Source organism: Gekko japonicus, unplaced genomic scaffold (assembly GCF_001447785.1).
Source record: "Gekko japonicus isolate JY-2015 unplaced genomic scaffold, Gekko_japonicus_V1.1 scaffold27, whole genome shotgun sequence".
In the NCBI taxonomy this organism is placed as follows: Eukaryota; Metazoa; Chordata; class Lepidosauria; order Squamata; family Gekkonidae; genus Gekko; species Gekko japonicus.
The window spans coordinates 2373393-2389172 of record NW_015172002.1 but is presented as its reverse complement, the minus strand read 5'-3'; the positions used below and the strand labels follow the sequence as shown (position 1 = coordinate 2389172).

The window sequence follows — 15780 nt, the reverse complement described above, 5'->3', positions numbered from 1 at the left end:
GAGGTCCGGGAGGTGAATCTGCTAATGTGCCGCCATCAACTGGAAGTCCCATACTGGGGCTGCAGTGTTGACTGATAAAACCAGTTAATCCGTTAAAGTTCTGTGGCTCAATTGACTTCAGTGCCCATCATCAACAGCCCGTCTTCTCCAGTGCATTTTTGTGTTTAACCCAGAAGTGATGAGGTGTCACTAGTACACCAGACTGCAGCCTACCCACCCATTTCTTTCTCAACACTAATTGATGCAGTAGAGATGCTGAGTAAGCAAGCTTCCTTGCTCTGCCTCCTCTCTTTCCAGTGCAGCTAGGAAGGGGCAGGAGGAAAAAGAGGCAGCTGCAGTTCTGGTTCTTTAATATCCCATTGTATCCCCCCAGGCATAAATCAGCTTGAAATACATAGAGACTACAGACACTGAGGAATTTTTTCCAAGATGCCATAGGAGCAGAGTCATACAGTCTTCCCATTAGAGACCTTGGCAAATGCACTGCAGTAACTTCCCCAAGGTTCATGTTCGGGAAGTCATGGGAGCCTGTTTTTCATGGCTGCTAAACTGCAGGATCACTCAAGTGTGCTCCTATGGCACTTAGGGGGAAAAGTGTATCAGGTGATAGCTCTATTATTTCCAAAAAGCACATTTTGTTCTTACTGTTGTTTATTGCTGGGCTAGGACAGCTTTGTCTACCAACAGACTTCCCACCACATCTTGAGCACCATCCATCTCTCCCCCCCTCCCCTCCCCTCCCCCCTCCTCTGCACAGAGCATCCAGGACATTCTAGAACTCTAGTGATAGACCTGATACTCTTGCCCTTTGTTGGGTAGGAGACCTTCTTTTTACATGTGGAGTTGAGCACCATTCATGTTTAGTTTCTTATGACTGCCATGCAGTGTCTTCATATACCACCCAGATCAGACTTCCGGTGGAAGGACTGGCATCAGAGAAACTAAAGTGAGATATCATCAGTATGTGGACAACACCCAGTTCTACTTTATCTTTTTTCCCCATCACATTTTGGTAGAACAGTAGATGTGCAGGACTTGTGTCCATAATCAGTAATTGTCTAATAAATTGAAACATAAATTTAGACAATGGCGTCAGTGCAAGAAAGCACCTTTGCTGGTTTAGGTTGATGAGTCAACTAAAACCTCTCTTGAACAAAGATAGCCTTCCTGCAGATTCCATGCCCTGCTTAACAGCTGGATTAGATTGCTGTAATGCACTGTATGTGAAACTGTATCTGAAAACTGCTTTGAAACTGCAGCTTGGTTAAAACCTGGAAACTTCCTTCCCTTCAGCTGACGAAGACTTTAGATTTTGAGATCAGCCAGGAGACCAGGACTGTCTGCCCTGGAAGCTTATGTGTAGACATTCCTTCTGGTGACAAAGGAAAGTTCAGAGTATGCTCATGAAGTCAGTCTGTGTCCCACTAAAAGTTTGAGTAGACCCTCATGTATCTTGTGCCAGCTGTAGCTGTTACCACACCCTCACAAACACATAAACATGTGATCAGACTGCATTGGAGAGCTGGCTTGCGTGTTTGTGCGAGGAGCAGAAAACCAGGATCTTTTACCTAAAGAAGAAGAAGAGATTGGATTTATACCCCGCCCTTCACTACCCAAAGGTGTCTCAGAGTGGCTTACAAACTCCTTTCCCTTCCCCTCCCCACAACAGACACCCTGTGAGGTGGGTGGGGCTGAGAGAGCTCTGACACAAACTGCTCTTTTTCAAGGACAGCTGTGCCAGAGCTTGTGACTGACCCAAGGTCACATCAGCAGGTGCAAGTGGAGGAGTGGGGAATCAAACCCGGTTCTCCCAGATTAGAGTCCGCACACTTAACCTCTACACCAAACTGGCTCTAAAGAGGTGGCTGTGAGTAGCACATTTCATCAGGAAAAGGTTAACAGAAAGCGGACGTAAATAAAATAAATTAAAAGGAATTTATTGAGGAATTCATGCAGTAGTGAGGGGGGGCACTTATCCTACTAGGAAATACCAAATCAAAACACAGGTAAATAGTGCAGTATCTGTCCTAACAATATAACAGCTACTCCAGTTTGGAGCAGGAGTTATGTTTAAATAAACAGATGTGGGGAAATTTGTGACTGACCCAAGGTCACATCAGCAGGTGCAAGTGGAGGAGTGGGGAATCAAACCCGGTTCTCCCAGATTAGAGTCCGCACACTTAACCACTACACCAAACTGGCTCTAAAGAGGTGGCTGTGGGTAGCACATTTCATCAGGAAAAGGTAACAGAAAGCGGACGTAAATAAAATAAATTAAAAGGAATTTATTGAGGAATTCATGCAGTAGTGAGGGGGGGCACTTATCCTACTAGGAAATACCAAATCAAAACACAGGTAAATAGTGCAGTATCTGTCCTAACAATATAACAGCTACTCCAGTTTGGAGCAGGAGTTATGTTTAAATAAACAGATGTGGGGAAATGGGGAAACAGGATAGAGGAGAAGTGGAATCTGTTGGGACAGAGGAGTCAAGTCCAGTTTTACAAGCTTAAATAGCATGAAGGACCAAAATGCTAGTGCAGCATGGGTTAGAAAATAAAGGAAGATAGAATCAGTATGGGAATCAAAGATATACGTTTCCTAGTCTGTGTAGAAATCAGGTAAAAAAAAGGAGGAAAGAATTAGTACATGATGGGAGCCTTTGTTGTAGTTCAGTTTGTAGCCAGGATCAGAATCTGTGTTTTCATCAAGGAAAGGAGACCAACTGTGAGGCTGGGGTAGCAGGTAGGATTTAGAAACCAGCTCCCAAAGTTTGGGAGCTGAGATGTGACTTTCATGCACCTTTAGTTGTATTTCGAAAGGGGACAGTGTCTCTGCTGTGACGGGCCTGGGTTCCATCTAGAAACTTTGAATCTTATTATAAGGTTTGAATTTTAGAGGAGTGGGAGGAAGAAGGAACTACAAATATGGACTTGATTAGCCATATTCAAAAATATGGGGAAATGTGGGAGACAGTGATTAAATTATCTGCCCAGAATACCAGCTCAGCCTGGTTTAACAAAGGGTTAGGCATGGCTTGATGGCCCTTCCTGGGTCTGTGATTAAATTATCGAAATGGCAAGTCTGATTAACAAAGGTGAGGAGATGGCCTCACTTGTGATTGTTGGTCCTAGAATGCAAGTTTTTCTTCTGCAAACCTGAATTTGTTGATTATGGCCTTAATTTTGATGATCCCTCAGGAAGCCAAAGAATAGAACGAATGTCAAGGAAGTGTCTAGCACTCCTGGGAAAACTGGCTACTTTCCTGTGAGTCAGCTTATATGTTGCCTGCAGCCTGATACCAGTTTTGCTGTTTTAAGATCAAACATGCCTTCTGTTCTGCAATCTCAGACAGCATGTGACCTGAGAAGTCATGATAGTGGCCCAGAAACATGTCTCCTGGCTCAGGGCTGATTTCAGGGTTACATAACTGTGAACTTCACCAGGTGTTAGGAACATATCTCACTTGGTATTTAAACCTCTCAGCTGACTTTCAGTTGTTTCCCGGCACAATTCAATGTGCTTGACTTGATTTTAAAAAGCCTTAAATATCTTACCTCTCCAGTATTTTAAGATCATTTTCAGGGACCCTTTTCTAGGTGCCCCACCTTAAGTAATTAACTAAGACACTGGGGCAAGGGCCTTTCCTGTGGCTGAGCTAGGGTTGCCAGATCCAGGTTGGGAAACTTGTGGAGATTTGGAGATAGAGTCTGGGGAGGACAGAGACCTCAGTGGGGTACAATGCAATAGAGTCCTGGCGCCTGGAGATGAGCTATAATTCCAAGAGGTCCCCAGGTCCCACTTGGAGGCTGACATCCCTAGTTGGAGCCCCCTTTTTGGGATGTTCTTCCCACAGAGAGGCCTGGCATCATCTTTTAAAGTTTTAGGCATCGTGTCAGAATGTTTTTATTTGCCCAAACTTTTAGTTAAGTTTGATTCTTTTTAGTGTGCTTCCTGTTTTTATGATCTGTTTCTGTTTTGCTTGGCTGTTCAGCTTTTTTCACTGATATTTGTCGAAGTTTAATTCTTTGCAAGTTGCCTTGGAATTTTATTTTTACTTTTTTGCATTAGGTAAGGTGAAGTTAAAACTGACAAATAAAATATCACGAACAGCTTTGACAACCTATTTGTAATTAAATCAATAATGTCCACCCAGTTTGCATTCCTAGACTCTTGATGGTGCAGCCAGTTTGAGGTGAAGAGAAAGATGAGGCAAAGCTTCTGGATACTTTTCCAGAAAGTTTTTTTCCTATCTCATTTCTCAGCATGTACTCAACTCACACGGCTGTTCACAAAGTAAATAACAACCATTTCAAGCACAGTTGTCAAGGAGCTAAAACATGAACCCCGAGGGTCCCGAGGGCAGTTGCACACAAGTAACCGGACCTTTGGTTATTTCGAAAAGGATTTATAAAGTTTATTTCAACACGTTACTCTAAAACCATGCAGCAAGAAAATAAAGAAACGAACTCAACTATCTTAACACTTTTAGGATTTGCATTAGATGGCACAAACCTTAAATTTCAAACTCAAGGCTGAAGCTCATGCTTTCTCTAAGTTGCTAGCGATCGCAATTCAAGTACGCCATAGTTCAGGCCTTTAGTCCATTAGGATCTCAGCTAGTCTCCCTTCTTCTAGGCCTTAGCTAAATTATAGTTTTTGACCTGGCAACATCAGGTGAGGATGACATCCAGTCAGAACACTTTCTCTGGAGAAGCCTTCAGAAGATTAACCCGTCACCCCTGGCTCTCCTTCCCCCCATCCTACAGTCAGCAGAGTTCTCATGGGAAGCTAATCATCCCACCTTCATCCCTGGCCTTGAAGATGATAAGACCTGTATAGGCTGAGGAACCAATTAGTAACACCTGTAGAATGAACTTGGCCTGTTACTATTCACATTAACCTTTGTGAGGGGAGGCCAGGGGAGCTTTGCCTCAGAACAGTGATTTAAACAATATTAAAAACATTAAAGTCATTAAAGCAGATAGTGAGTTGAACCCAAAGGAATAAGAGTAGCTTTGTGTGCCCTTTCTTTCTATCTGCAGTCTGCTGCGTTCCCCAGAATTGAAGCTTCTGCAGATCAGGAATCACACGAGGGAACAGTATGAGGTAGAAAAGAGAAACTAATAAAAATTCCCCTCCTGCGTGAATAGAAGTCCTGTTCTACTGCAGATGTCTATTTAAATCAAGCCATTAAAGTAGTATAATGTCCAAAGTAAACATTTTATTGGGAAAAAGTCTTTTATCATTTCCACAGGGTTTTTTTCCTTTTGAACAAGTAGTTGATTAGAGAGTCATGAAAAATATCGAATTCAATCTAATTGCCATAATGTTAATCAAAAGCCAACACTCTTTGCTTGACTGATTCCTGTGTTGCTGATGAAACAATCTCGTATAGAAATTAACATTCATAATTCGGTTGGTCCTCAAGCTTGAAGACAAAAAGTATTTTAACATTCAATAATTTAAAAATTGTTTCTTGTTTTGTGAGCCAGTTGCAATAACAATCTTTGTCCGTAAGATAGCTTTTGAGATGACTCCCATGAATCAATGTACGTGGAAAATGTTTCTGTGAAATATATCTTCTAATGCTCAGCTAGAGTTGCTCATAAACAACTGCTTCAACACATCAGTTGAACCAATATCCTGCTCATGGAATTATCTTTGGAACAATGAATGCATTTGTCAGTATTTCCCGATATATGCATCACAATAAAAATCACCAGCACTCCCCAAAACGTTGGAATTGGCCCTGTATGCCTTGGCTCCCCATATCATGTTGTGAAAAATACTATCTGATAATTCTTTGCTGTTTGTGGAGACACTACTTGAAAATAAGGAGGCTGCCCGAGACTGAAGCAGCTGCCCACCGTGTTCTTTGTCCGTTCAGATTTTGAATAATAGCCCCGTAACAGTAGCTCAGTTTGAAGATTATGAATGCACATGACAGTCATAATGTTTGAATCCGAAAGAGTTTCATAGTATTTTTGTTAAAGTTTTACATATGTGACTGAAGTTCCAGGTGCCCCACAAACCTGTAAACCAGCAGTCAATGGAGAGAGACCACAGTAGTTAATATTTCTGTTCCAGATTACCGGGCATAACAATCTATGTTATCTCAGGATTCTTTGAATTCAGCTTTTGTCAACACACCCGTATCTTGTACCCAGCCATGGCTAATAACCAGTGAACCACAGGAGATTATACGAATGTCAGAATGAATGATAAATTTGATTGCAACCAACAGATCTGAATGGCTTAAGTAATTGAAATCTAGTGGCTATAAAATCTTACATATTTTTAAATAGCTAGAATGAATGAAATTAGAGTGCAATTGTTTCTTACAAGTGGCAATCAAAAATGTTGAAAATAGTTGTGAATAGTTGTGGAGTGACTAAAGCACAGAGGAGTAATTCATACATGAATAGCATTTTTCCAAAAGAATTTTAGTAACTGAAGCTGTTGAAGACCCACCTTTTATATCCTCCTGATTGTGAATTCCTCTCCCCTGCTGGGATTTGGGTGTTATGTGCACTCAGGGCTCAGGGCCATGCAAGACAGGTCAGGCCAGATGACACCCTTGTGTGACCAGTACGCTAGGGGATCGGCATCAGCAGTCTCAGGGGACTTGGTGAGGTACTACCTCACCATCACCTCTGCTGAATCCTCCACCATTGCACACCTGGCATCCTCACTGCTACTGACCTCCCAGTTCACTACTGACAACCAATAGTGGGGCTTCTCCTTGGTTGGGCTCTTTGAGGCAGAGGTGCTGGGCTGTGGGTCGTCCTACTCTTCTCCAGCCTCTTTCACCTGCTGATCCCTCTGGCCATGTCTGCTGGCCTGTAGCCTCTGCACTTCTTTGCAGAGCTCACACTTCCATTGCAAGAGCTCTGCATTCAGGAGAGCAATGCTGCCTTTTTTCCAAGTGTCACAAATGGCAGGCCAACTCCCCTTTATTGCAGAGAGGATGCAACCTGGTGGTGATGCCCACCTGCAACCTCTCTGTCAAGGCCCTGAGAGAATAGCCAGTTCCAGTGTGGAGGCCAGCGCCCAGTCCAGGCCTTGAATCAGGGGTATGACTCGTCCCAGGCTGGCTGTATTGGTGCAGAGCACGTCGGTGATGTCCTGGAAGGGCTTGAGGACATACACCATTTGGGAGAGAGTCAGCCAGTTGTTAGAGCTGATGCTGATCTCTTCTTCCCTGTACAGGATGGTCATGGAGGAGATGACATCCTGCATGATGCTCTTCTGCTTCACCAAATGTGCAATCATGGTGTAGGTAGAGTTCCTCATCTCCCTCCCCCTGCCTCTTGAGCAGCGGAATGACAGACTTGATGTTACACAAGAAGTGGGTGACCAGGTGCCAGCTGGTCTCAAGCAAGGACCGTATCTCTAGGGGGGCAGCGTCCCAGGTGGCCTTGACAGTGCTCTCCAGCCCCAGAGCATCCTTCACCACCAGCTGAAACATGTTTGCCAGGTGGACAACGCCCTTGAGGCACACACAGTTAATCTCTGCCAGCATGTTGGCACATGGAGAAGAACCACTTTGTAGCCTAGTGGCAGGACTATCCCCTCCTGGGGCATGGGCTGCTCCAGAGGTCTGCCATGAAGTGCAAGGTTCTGCCTTGCATTCTGGAGAGCTGAGCCTTGACCATTGCCACTGCAGCTGGTGAAAGGCTACATCCTCCACCAGGGAGAAGGGTTGGCCATCCACAGCAGTCATCTCACCGACAAGGTGAGTAACTGCTTCCTGGGCACTCCATGTAGCCCTTTTTGACCTCTTGGAAGTTGGCCAACCTTGAAATCCCACCCACAGCAGCCCGAGTGTGGGGAGACTTTCTCGGAGGGACCTTCTGCTCCCCTTCCACTTCTCCATGCTGAGAGGGAGTGGGCCTCTTCTTCCTCTTGCTGGCCACCACTCTTTCATCTGACAGAAAAATAGTTTCAACCGGGTGCCTGAGGAGGACAAGTGTTTGGGGTTTGTGCCCCTCCAACACTCTGTCACACAGGGGTCACTGGGGAGGGTGCAGAAATTTTTCCAAACTGTGGGCACCCCCCCCCCAAAAAAAAATCACTGATGCTAGAGTCCTCCTCTCCAAAGAGTGTTAGCAACTGCTGGTGTCTCTGGGCAGTGCTAACAACACTTTTGCCTCTGTGGAGAGCCCTAGGAACACAGATCAGGGGGCAGAGGCTCCAAGATCCATGGTGATTGTTGCCCAGAGATGGGGGCCTGTGGTACAAAGCGGGCGGAGTACTTCTTCCCTCCACAACAAGCACCCTTCGCACCTGCTTTCACCCTTACAGCACACAGAAGTGTTCAGGAATTTGAAGCAGCAGAGAAGTAACACTTTGTATTGCATAAACCATATTTTGCAGTACTGGGAGCAATCCTGACAGCGTGCTTCAAAAGCCACTTCTCTGTCTCCCTTGCTCGTGTGGTGGGGCTAGGGTACTGCCAAGTTGTCATGGGGTTACTGTGGGGAACCCCTGTCAGAACTCTAGAGGGATAGCTGCCTTTCTGTCATTCAGAACCTGCCTTTAGAGACTTGGGGGAGCTAGAATCCCAGAATCATAGAGTTGGGAGGGGCCATACAGACCATCTAGTCCAGCCTAACGCATCTCTGACAAATATTTGTCCAGCCTCTTCTTGAAAGCAAGCATAGGGGGATTCTTGCCTTCTAGTGTCTGGTGAGGGGGGAGGGGTGCGCAGGTGAAGTTTCTCCGTGAGTTTGTTGTCACTGGCTTGTTCCTGAGCCATTCCATAGACTCCTGTAATTGCAGCTCTCTTTTCCAGAGAGAGCACTTGGGGACACCTTTTGGGGGGATCCATAATTGGAACAACAGAAATGTAATTGCCCCCACTTGGAAAGATTGTAGAGGAGCAGGCAACAGGGTGAGGTTCCCTGTGCATTTGGTGTATGTACATTCTGTACATTTCTTTTCCTGTGGGCACCTTCAGGGGGGGCATAATTTGGACCCCCCAAGTCCAATCTGGACATAACTTGGAGGGCAGGTAGAAGAGGATCAGGGGAGGTCTCCTGCAAGTTTGATAACTCTAGCTTACTCCTGAACCTGCACCTGTCATTTCTCCAGAAAGCACTTTCCTGGGGGCACCTTTTTCAGGGGGCATAACTCGGACCCCCTAAGTCCAATCCTCACCAAACTTGGAGGACAGGTAGAGGAGAGTCAGTTGGAGATCCTCTGTGAGTTTGGTGTCTCTAGAATGCGGGGGGGGGGTTTCTTCCGCCTCACAAAACTCACAAAACAGATTGGTTAGTTAACCCCGAAAAGTTTATGAAGGTTCATGGTTTGCACACTGGGGATGCCACAAACCGAATCACATTTTTCCAGTTCATGCCCATCCCTAAACATAGGTATCCCACTGGGATTGATATAATGGAATTTTCCCTATAAACAGCGTTTTCCATATACAGAATTTACGTGACTGTATTTTCCACAGGTTTGGAATGAGCCGTAGATCTCCTGCCTCCATTGACAGACAGAACACAGATACTAGTGGCAGTGGTAAATCTACACCCAGTTGGCAGAGAAGTGAGGATAGCATTGCTGACCAGATGGGTAAGTAATTTCTTCCTACAGAAATTAAATGGTGTTTACAGCAAGGTGACTTTGGCTAGCCATTCATCCACTTCTTATAAGCAGCAATTCCTTGGTGTTTGAATGTTACCCCTGATTAATCAGAATGAATTATTACATGTTAGGAAACTGTACTGTGTCCTTTGAGCTCTGTAAGTATTATGTGAGGTAGAAATAAAATTTTCTGAGAATACATCAGTTACAGCCACCCAGTCTCTGGGTACACAGACATGCTTATTATTTGGCCTTACCTTTGGTTTGCCCTGCCTCGTTTTAGTGCTGTGTCAGTTTAATGTAGTTTTCGCTTAGTCTGTAGCTTTCTTTGTAGTGCCCCCATTGCAACAGCACAGGCACTTTGATCAATGACACTGTAAGAACATAAGAGAAGCCAATGTTGGATCAGGCCAATGGCCCATTTAGTCCAACACTCTGTCACATAGTGGCCAAAAATACCAGGTGCCATCAGGAGGTCCATCAGTGGGGCCAGGACACTAGAAGCCCTCCCACTGTTGCCCCCCCAAGCACCAAGAATACAGTGCATCACCTGCCCCAGCCTGTGAGTTCCTATCTATACCTTGTGGCTAATAGCCACCGATGGACCTCTGCTCCATATGTTTATCCAGTTCACTCTTGAAGCTGTCCATGCTTGTAGCTGCCACCACCTCCTGTGGCAGTGAATTCCATGTGTTACTCACTCTTTGGGTGAAGAAGTACTTCCCTTTATCTGTTCTAACCCGACCGCTCAGCAATTTCATGGCGTGCCCACGAGTTCTTGTATTGTGAGAAAGGGAGAAAAGTACTTCTTTCTCTACCTGCTCTATCCCATGCATAATCTTATAAACCTCGATTATGTCGTTTCTCCAAGCTAAAGAGCCCCAAACGCTTTAACCTTTCTTCATAGGGAAAGTGTTCCAACCCTTTTATCATTCTAGTTGCCCTTTTCTGTAAAAAAGAAAAATCCCCCAAACATCCATGTACAAATTTTGAAACTGCACATAAAGCACAAGTGAACCAAATTTATAGTTAGATTAGGATCACTTTCCTCCATAAGTATATTTTCACTGCACACTATGATGAAGGGATCGACTGGAAGAACTGTTAATATAAATCAGCTGGGTGCTGAAGATCAACATTGCTAAGCCCTGATTTGGAGTTTCAGCACATATGACCTTTTTCTCTACATTTTTAATTGCTGTGTACTGAAGCAATGACCAAGTTTTCTGCCAGGATTTCGTCTCAGTGATGACACTGACACATTGTGACCAGTTTAGTCAATGACGCCAGCATCAAGACCCTGACATTCTGGTGGACAGTACACTCAGGACTGTGTGCTGTGGGTTGGGAAAATCCATTGCATCATAATTTCACATAGTTAAGTGTCATATAACATTCTATAGCACTCTGTGAGAATAGAGGCAAAGAAAAAACAGAAGCTTAATATATTGGGTGTTCTAAGATGTTCTAAGGCAAAGGAGCCCTCAGTTGACAAGATCAGGAATTAGGACTAACCAGGACCAGGCCACTTCTAAAAGCTCGGAAGACCAATCAAGAGCCAAACAAAAACGTTTTGTAGTTTTCTGGGATGATTGCAAGTGATAGCTTGTTCCTTTCATATACCAATAAGTAACAATAACACTGGGGTTGAAATTGGGGATGAGAAGGCTAACTCCATCCTTCTAAGATCGCTGAATATTAGAAAAGGTTACTTCTAAACATGCTCTTACTTTCATTCTTGTCATCAAGCAACTTGCTGCTGAGTAAATAAGGTAGGCTTGAACACAGATTGAAGTATTCAGTGAATGCTTCATGGGTTTTGGAAATGAAACACAATCCTCCAATTCAGAAGATTCACTTTGTACTAGTAACTTCACAGAATCATTGAGCTGTGCCTTATTATTAAAGCCATCTGGCCATTTCCCCACCCACATATCTATTGAACAGGGAAAAAATTGTGGTTCTACTGATCTGTAGTTCCCATTTTGGCAGAATGCTTTAATTGTATATGCTTTTATACTTTTGAGATGGTAACAACATATGTAAAGTTCATCTTTTTCAGAATTACTTTTCCAGATTCTCTGTGTGTTGATGTTGGCAGTGAACATAGCTGCCAAAAGGTTCTGCTGTGAAAAGTAAAATGCCCTATATCAAGTTAGAGGAAAGAAGTATTTTCCCTCTCATTTTCACAAAATGAAATGGTTGGTTAGAATCACAGAATCATAGAGTTGGAAGGGACCTCCAGCGTCATCAACACACACACACACCCCACACACACAACGCAGGAAATTCAAATACCTCCCCCACCACACCCTCACCACAGTGACCGCTGTTCCACGCCCAGAAGATGACAAAAAACCCTCCAGGATCTCCAGACAAACTGACCTGGAGAAAAATTGCTTCCTGACCCCAAAGTTGTGATCAGCATTTCCCTGGGCGTGTAAGAAAGAGGCCACAAGAGCTAAGCACTGATGCAACCCTTCCTGACCTCCCTCTCATGATCTGCCTAAGTTTACACAATCAGCATTGCTGTCAGATGGCCATCTAGCCTCTGTTTGAAAACCTCCAAAGAAGGAGAGCCCACTGAGGAATCACTCTGTCAGGAAGTTCTTCCTAATGTTTAGCCAAAAAGTGATCTAATTTCAACCCTTTGGTTCTGGTCCAGCCTTCTGGGGCAACAGAAAACAACTCTGCACCATCCCCTATGTGACAGCCCTTCAAGTACTTGAAGATGGTTATCATATCACCTCTCAGTCATCTCCTCTCCAGGCTAAACATAACCAGCTCCTTCAACCTTTCCTCACAGGACTTGGTCTCCAGACCACTCACCATCTTTGTTGCCCTCCTCTCGACATGTTCCAGCTTGTCTATATCCTTTTTAAATTGTGGTGCCCAAAACTGAACACAATACTCTAGGTGAGGTCTAACCAGAGCGAAGTAAAGGGATACCATCACTTCATGTGATCTGGACACTATACTTCTCTTGATACAGCCCAAAATCACATTTGCCTTTTTAGCTATGGCATCACACTGCTGACTCATGTTCAGTGTACAGTCTACTAAGACCCCTAGTTCCTTTTCACACATACTACTGCCAAGACTCCCCCATCCTATAATTCTGCATTTTATTTTTCCTACCTAAATGCAGAACTTTACATTTATCCCCATTGAAATTCATTTTATTTGCTTTAGCCCAGTTTTCCAGCCTGTCAGGCTCATCCTGGATCCTGACTCTGGATCCTGTATGGCTACTCCTCCCAATTTATTATCATCTGCAAATTTAATAAGCATTCTCTGTATTCTTTCATCCAAATCATTGATAAAGATGTTGAATAAAACAGGTCCCAGGACGGATCCTTGATGCATTCCACTTGTCACTGCTCTCCAAAAGGATGAGGAACCATTCACAAGCACTCTTTGGGTGTGATCTATCAACCATTTACATATCCACCCAACAGTCATAGGATCCAAACCACATTGTACCAACTTATCAACAAGAATATTATGTGGAACCTTATCAAAAACCTTACTGAAATAAAAATAAATTATGTCTACAGCATTCCCCTGATCCAGCAAGGTAGTAACTTTCTCAAAAAAAGAGATAAGGTTATTTTGACATAACTTGTTCTTGAGAAACCCATGCTGGCTCTTAGTAATCACAACTGTCCTTTCTAAATGCTGAAGGACTGTCTATTTGATTATTTGTTCTAAAACTTTCCCAGGTATAGACATCAAGCTGATTGGTAAGTAGTTACCCAGATTCTCCTTTTTCCCCTTCTTGAAGATGGGGACAACATTTGCCCACCTCCAGTCTTCTGGCACCTCACAAGTTCTCTAAGAATTCTCAAAAAAATAATGGACAGAGGCTCAGAAATTACATCCATGAGTTCTTTTAGTACCCTTGGATGCAGCGCATCTGGCCCTGAGGACTTAGTTTCATTTAAATAAACTAGGTGTTTATGTACTACCCCTATGCCAATCCTAAGATGCATCTCCCCTCCCTCATCGTGTGTTCTGTTTTTGCCATGCTGAGCACCATTTCCCTTGCAAGAGAAGAGATAGGAAAAGTGGGAGCTGAGCAGTTCTGCCCTCTCTTCATCGCCTGTTACAATTTCACTTTCCTGTCTCCGCAATGGGCCTACCATGTCCTTGCTCATTTTATTGCTTTGAATGTAAGAACCCTTTTTTGTTGTTTTTAGCATCTCTTACTAGCCTAAACTCATACTGAGCTTTAGCTTTCGTAACTCTCTCTCTACAAGAACTGGTTATTTGTTTATATTTGTTTATAATTCAGAACTAAGAAAATAGAGGCGATGATAGCAAATAGAAGGATTAGTTACAGGGTGATACTACCTGTCCAGACGTGCAGAGTTCCTTGAAGGAATAGCACCAACAGCCAGCATTATGTGCTATGGAGAAGGCCCAAAGGAGAGACTTTGGGGGTGTTCTCAAAGTATAGGTGCCATCATCAGAGTGCATACCTTGATGGCCATGTGCGTGGATGGATATAAACATTGGAATACAATGCAGACAATGGGAGGTCTTGAGGAGCTTGTCCCAGATGAAGACAAAAGATTACCTGGACCAGTGAGGGGTCCCAGGGGGTGTGGCGCCAAGAGGAGCAAAACCTAGGTGTGACCAATGAGGTTTCGGGGGGCAGAGTCTGGATTCACAATAGCATTTATGAGATTAGCCAGGTGCTGGATGGCTCTACTGGAGCTGGCTGAATGGGTTTGATGACCATTAATGGTCCTGCCAAGGCAGGTTGAATGGGTTCCCTGTTTTAGACAAAAAGTGGGAAATGGGTCCCTGATTAATGTCAGGAAGGATCGCTAAACATTTGAATGTCTGCTTGGCTTATCTTGGTATCCTGAAGGATGGAGCAGGAAAGACAGTTGTGGAAACAAAGGATTTCCACATAGGCATAGGTATCACACACAAAAAGGGCTAGGTGGAAGTGGGAAATGGGTCCCTGATTAATGTCAGGAAGGATCGCTAAACATTTGAATGTCTGCTTGGCTTATCTTGGTATCCTGAAGGATGGAGCAGGAAAGACAGTTGTGGAAACAAAGGATTTCCACATAGGCATAGGTATCACACACAAAAAGGGCTAGGTGGAGTTCTAGAGAGACAGAAGGGCTATTCGCCAGGTGACCTCTGAATAGCCTTTAGAAATGCAGATACTTTACCTGGTGAACTTGGCACTGTTTCATATGCTTACCTTGCTGGGTGGAGGAGGAAGACTGGAGATTTGCTTTGAGGGCTTCCTTGTACAACCTGAAGATGGAGACCCTTTTCCCAGAGCTTTTGACTAGCTCTGTGTTTCAGAGCAAGAGTGCCTTCCTTGGCCTGACTTGGTGGGTCTCTAGTTCAGGTCAGAAGTGGGGTGCCCCGCTGTTTAGGGCTTACCCATGAGTAAGGCAGCACCTCTGGGCTACAACATGCTCTGGTTCAGATTCTTAACCTGACTAAAAGCAGTTTCTCAATATTATTTTAGTAACAATCAGTAGAAAACATGAGCTTTTGGATGGCAAATGCTCTCATGTGTGATATATTACAGAACCAACATGCCATCTCCCTGCAGTATCAAAGGTTCTGCCATCCTTTAGAGAGAGCCCCACTGGAAGACTGATGAGGCAGGATCCGGTCGTCCACTTGTCTCCAAACAAACAGGGCCATGTAAGTTTTCATTCAGAATTGTTGTTTATCCATGTTTTAAAATGCTTTTCTTTTTCAACAGTTCCTCACATGTCAAATACCCTTTTAGAACCTCTGTTTTCTCCAGAAATGCTTCTATTGTGACATACAGAAAAGGTGACAGAGCCAATCTAAGAGCTTAAAAGCAGATTTAATATAATATGTATTAATAGAAACATTCTGCTGCCAACTCAGAAGCAGAGTCTTGGTTCTTTGCTTTGTGATGGGCTACATCTGTGGGAACTTTGATTATTCTAGAAATAAGATTCGTGATAAAATTTCTGTAGCTAATTCCATATCCCACATGGAAAATTTGATGCCTTACCAACATTTTTTACAAGGCAAATGTGAATAGTCAGATGGAGTTAGTTGTCATGTTTACCTTCAAGGTTTTATTAATAACTTCAGATTTTCCCATTTTATTGTCTTATTTCCTTTCTTGATATTTTAAATATTTCGCTAAATGGTTGTTTATACATGTCAAATCCT

At 43.8% G+C, this 15780-nt stretch overlaps 1 protein-coding gene across 4 annotated transcripts in view; it reads left to right on the top strand.

Annotated features, from left to right (window-relative positions):
* The window catches only part of SIPA1L1 (signal-induced proliferation-associated 1 like 1), an 84626-nt gene that overhangs the window by 46053 nt on the left and 22793 nt on the right, over positions 1 to 15780 (top strand). For all 4 annotated transcript variants that reach the window (XM_015420074.1, XM_015420073.1, XM_015420072.1 and 1 more), the window contains 2 exons: positions 9464 to 9582; positions 15155 to 15273. In XM_015420074.1, the coding sequence (XP_015275560.1) occupies positions 9464 to 9582; positions 15155 to 15273 (238 nt within the window). The remainder of the gene's footprint in view (positions 1 to 9463; positions 9583 to 15154; positions 15274 to 15780) is intronic.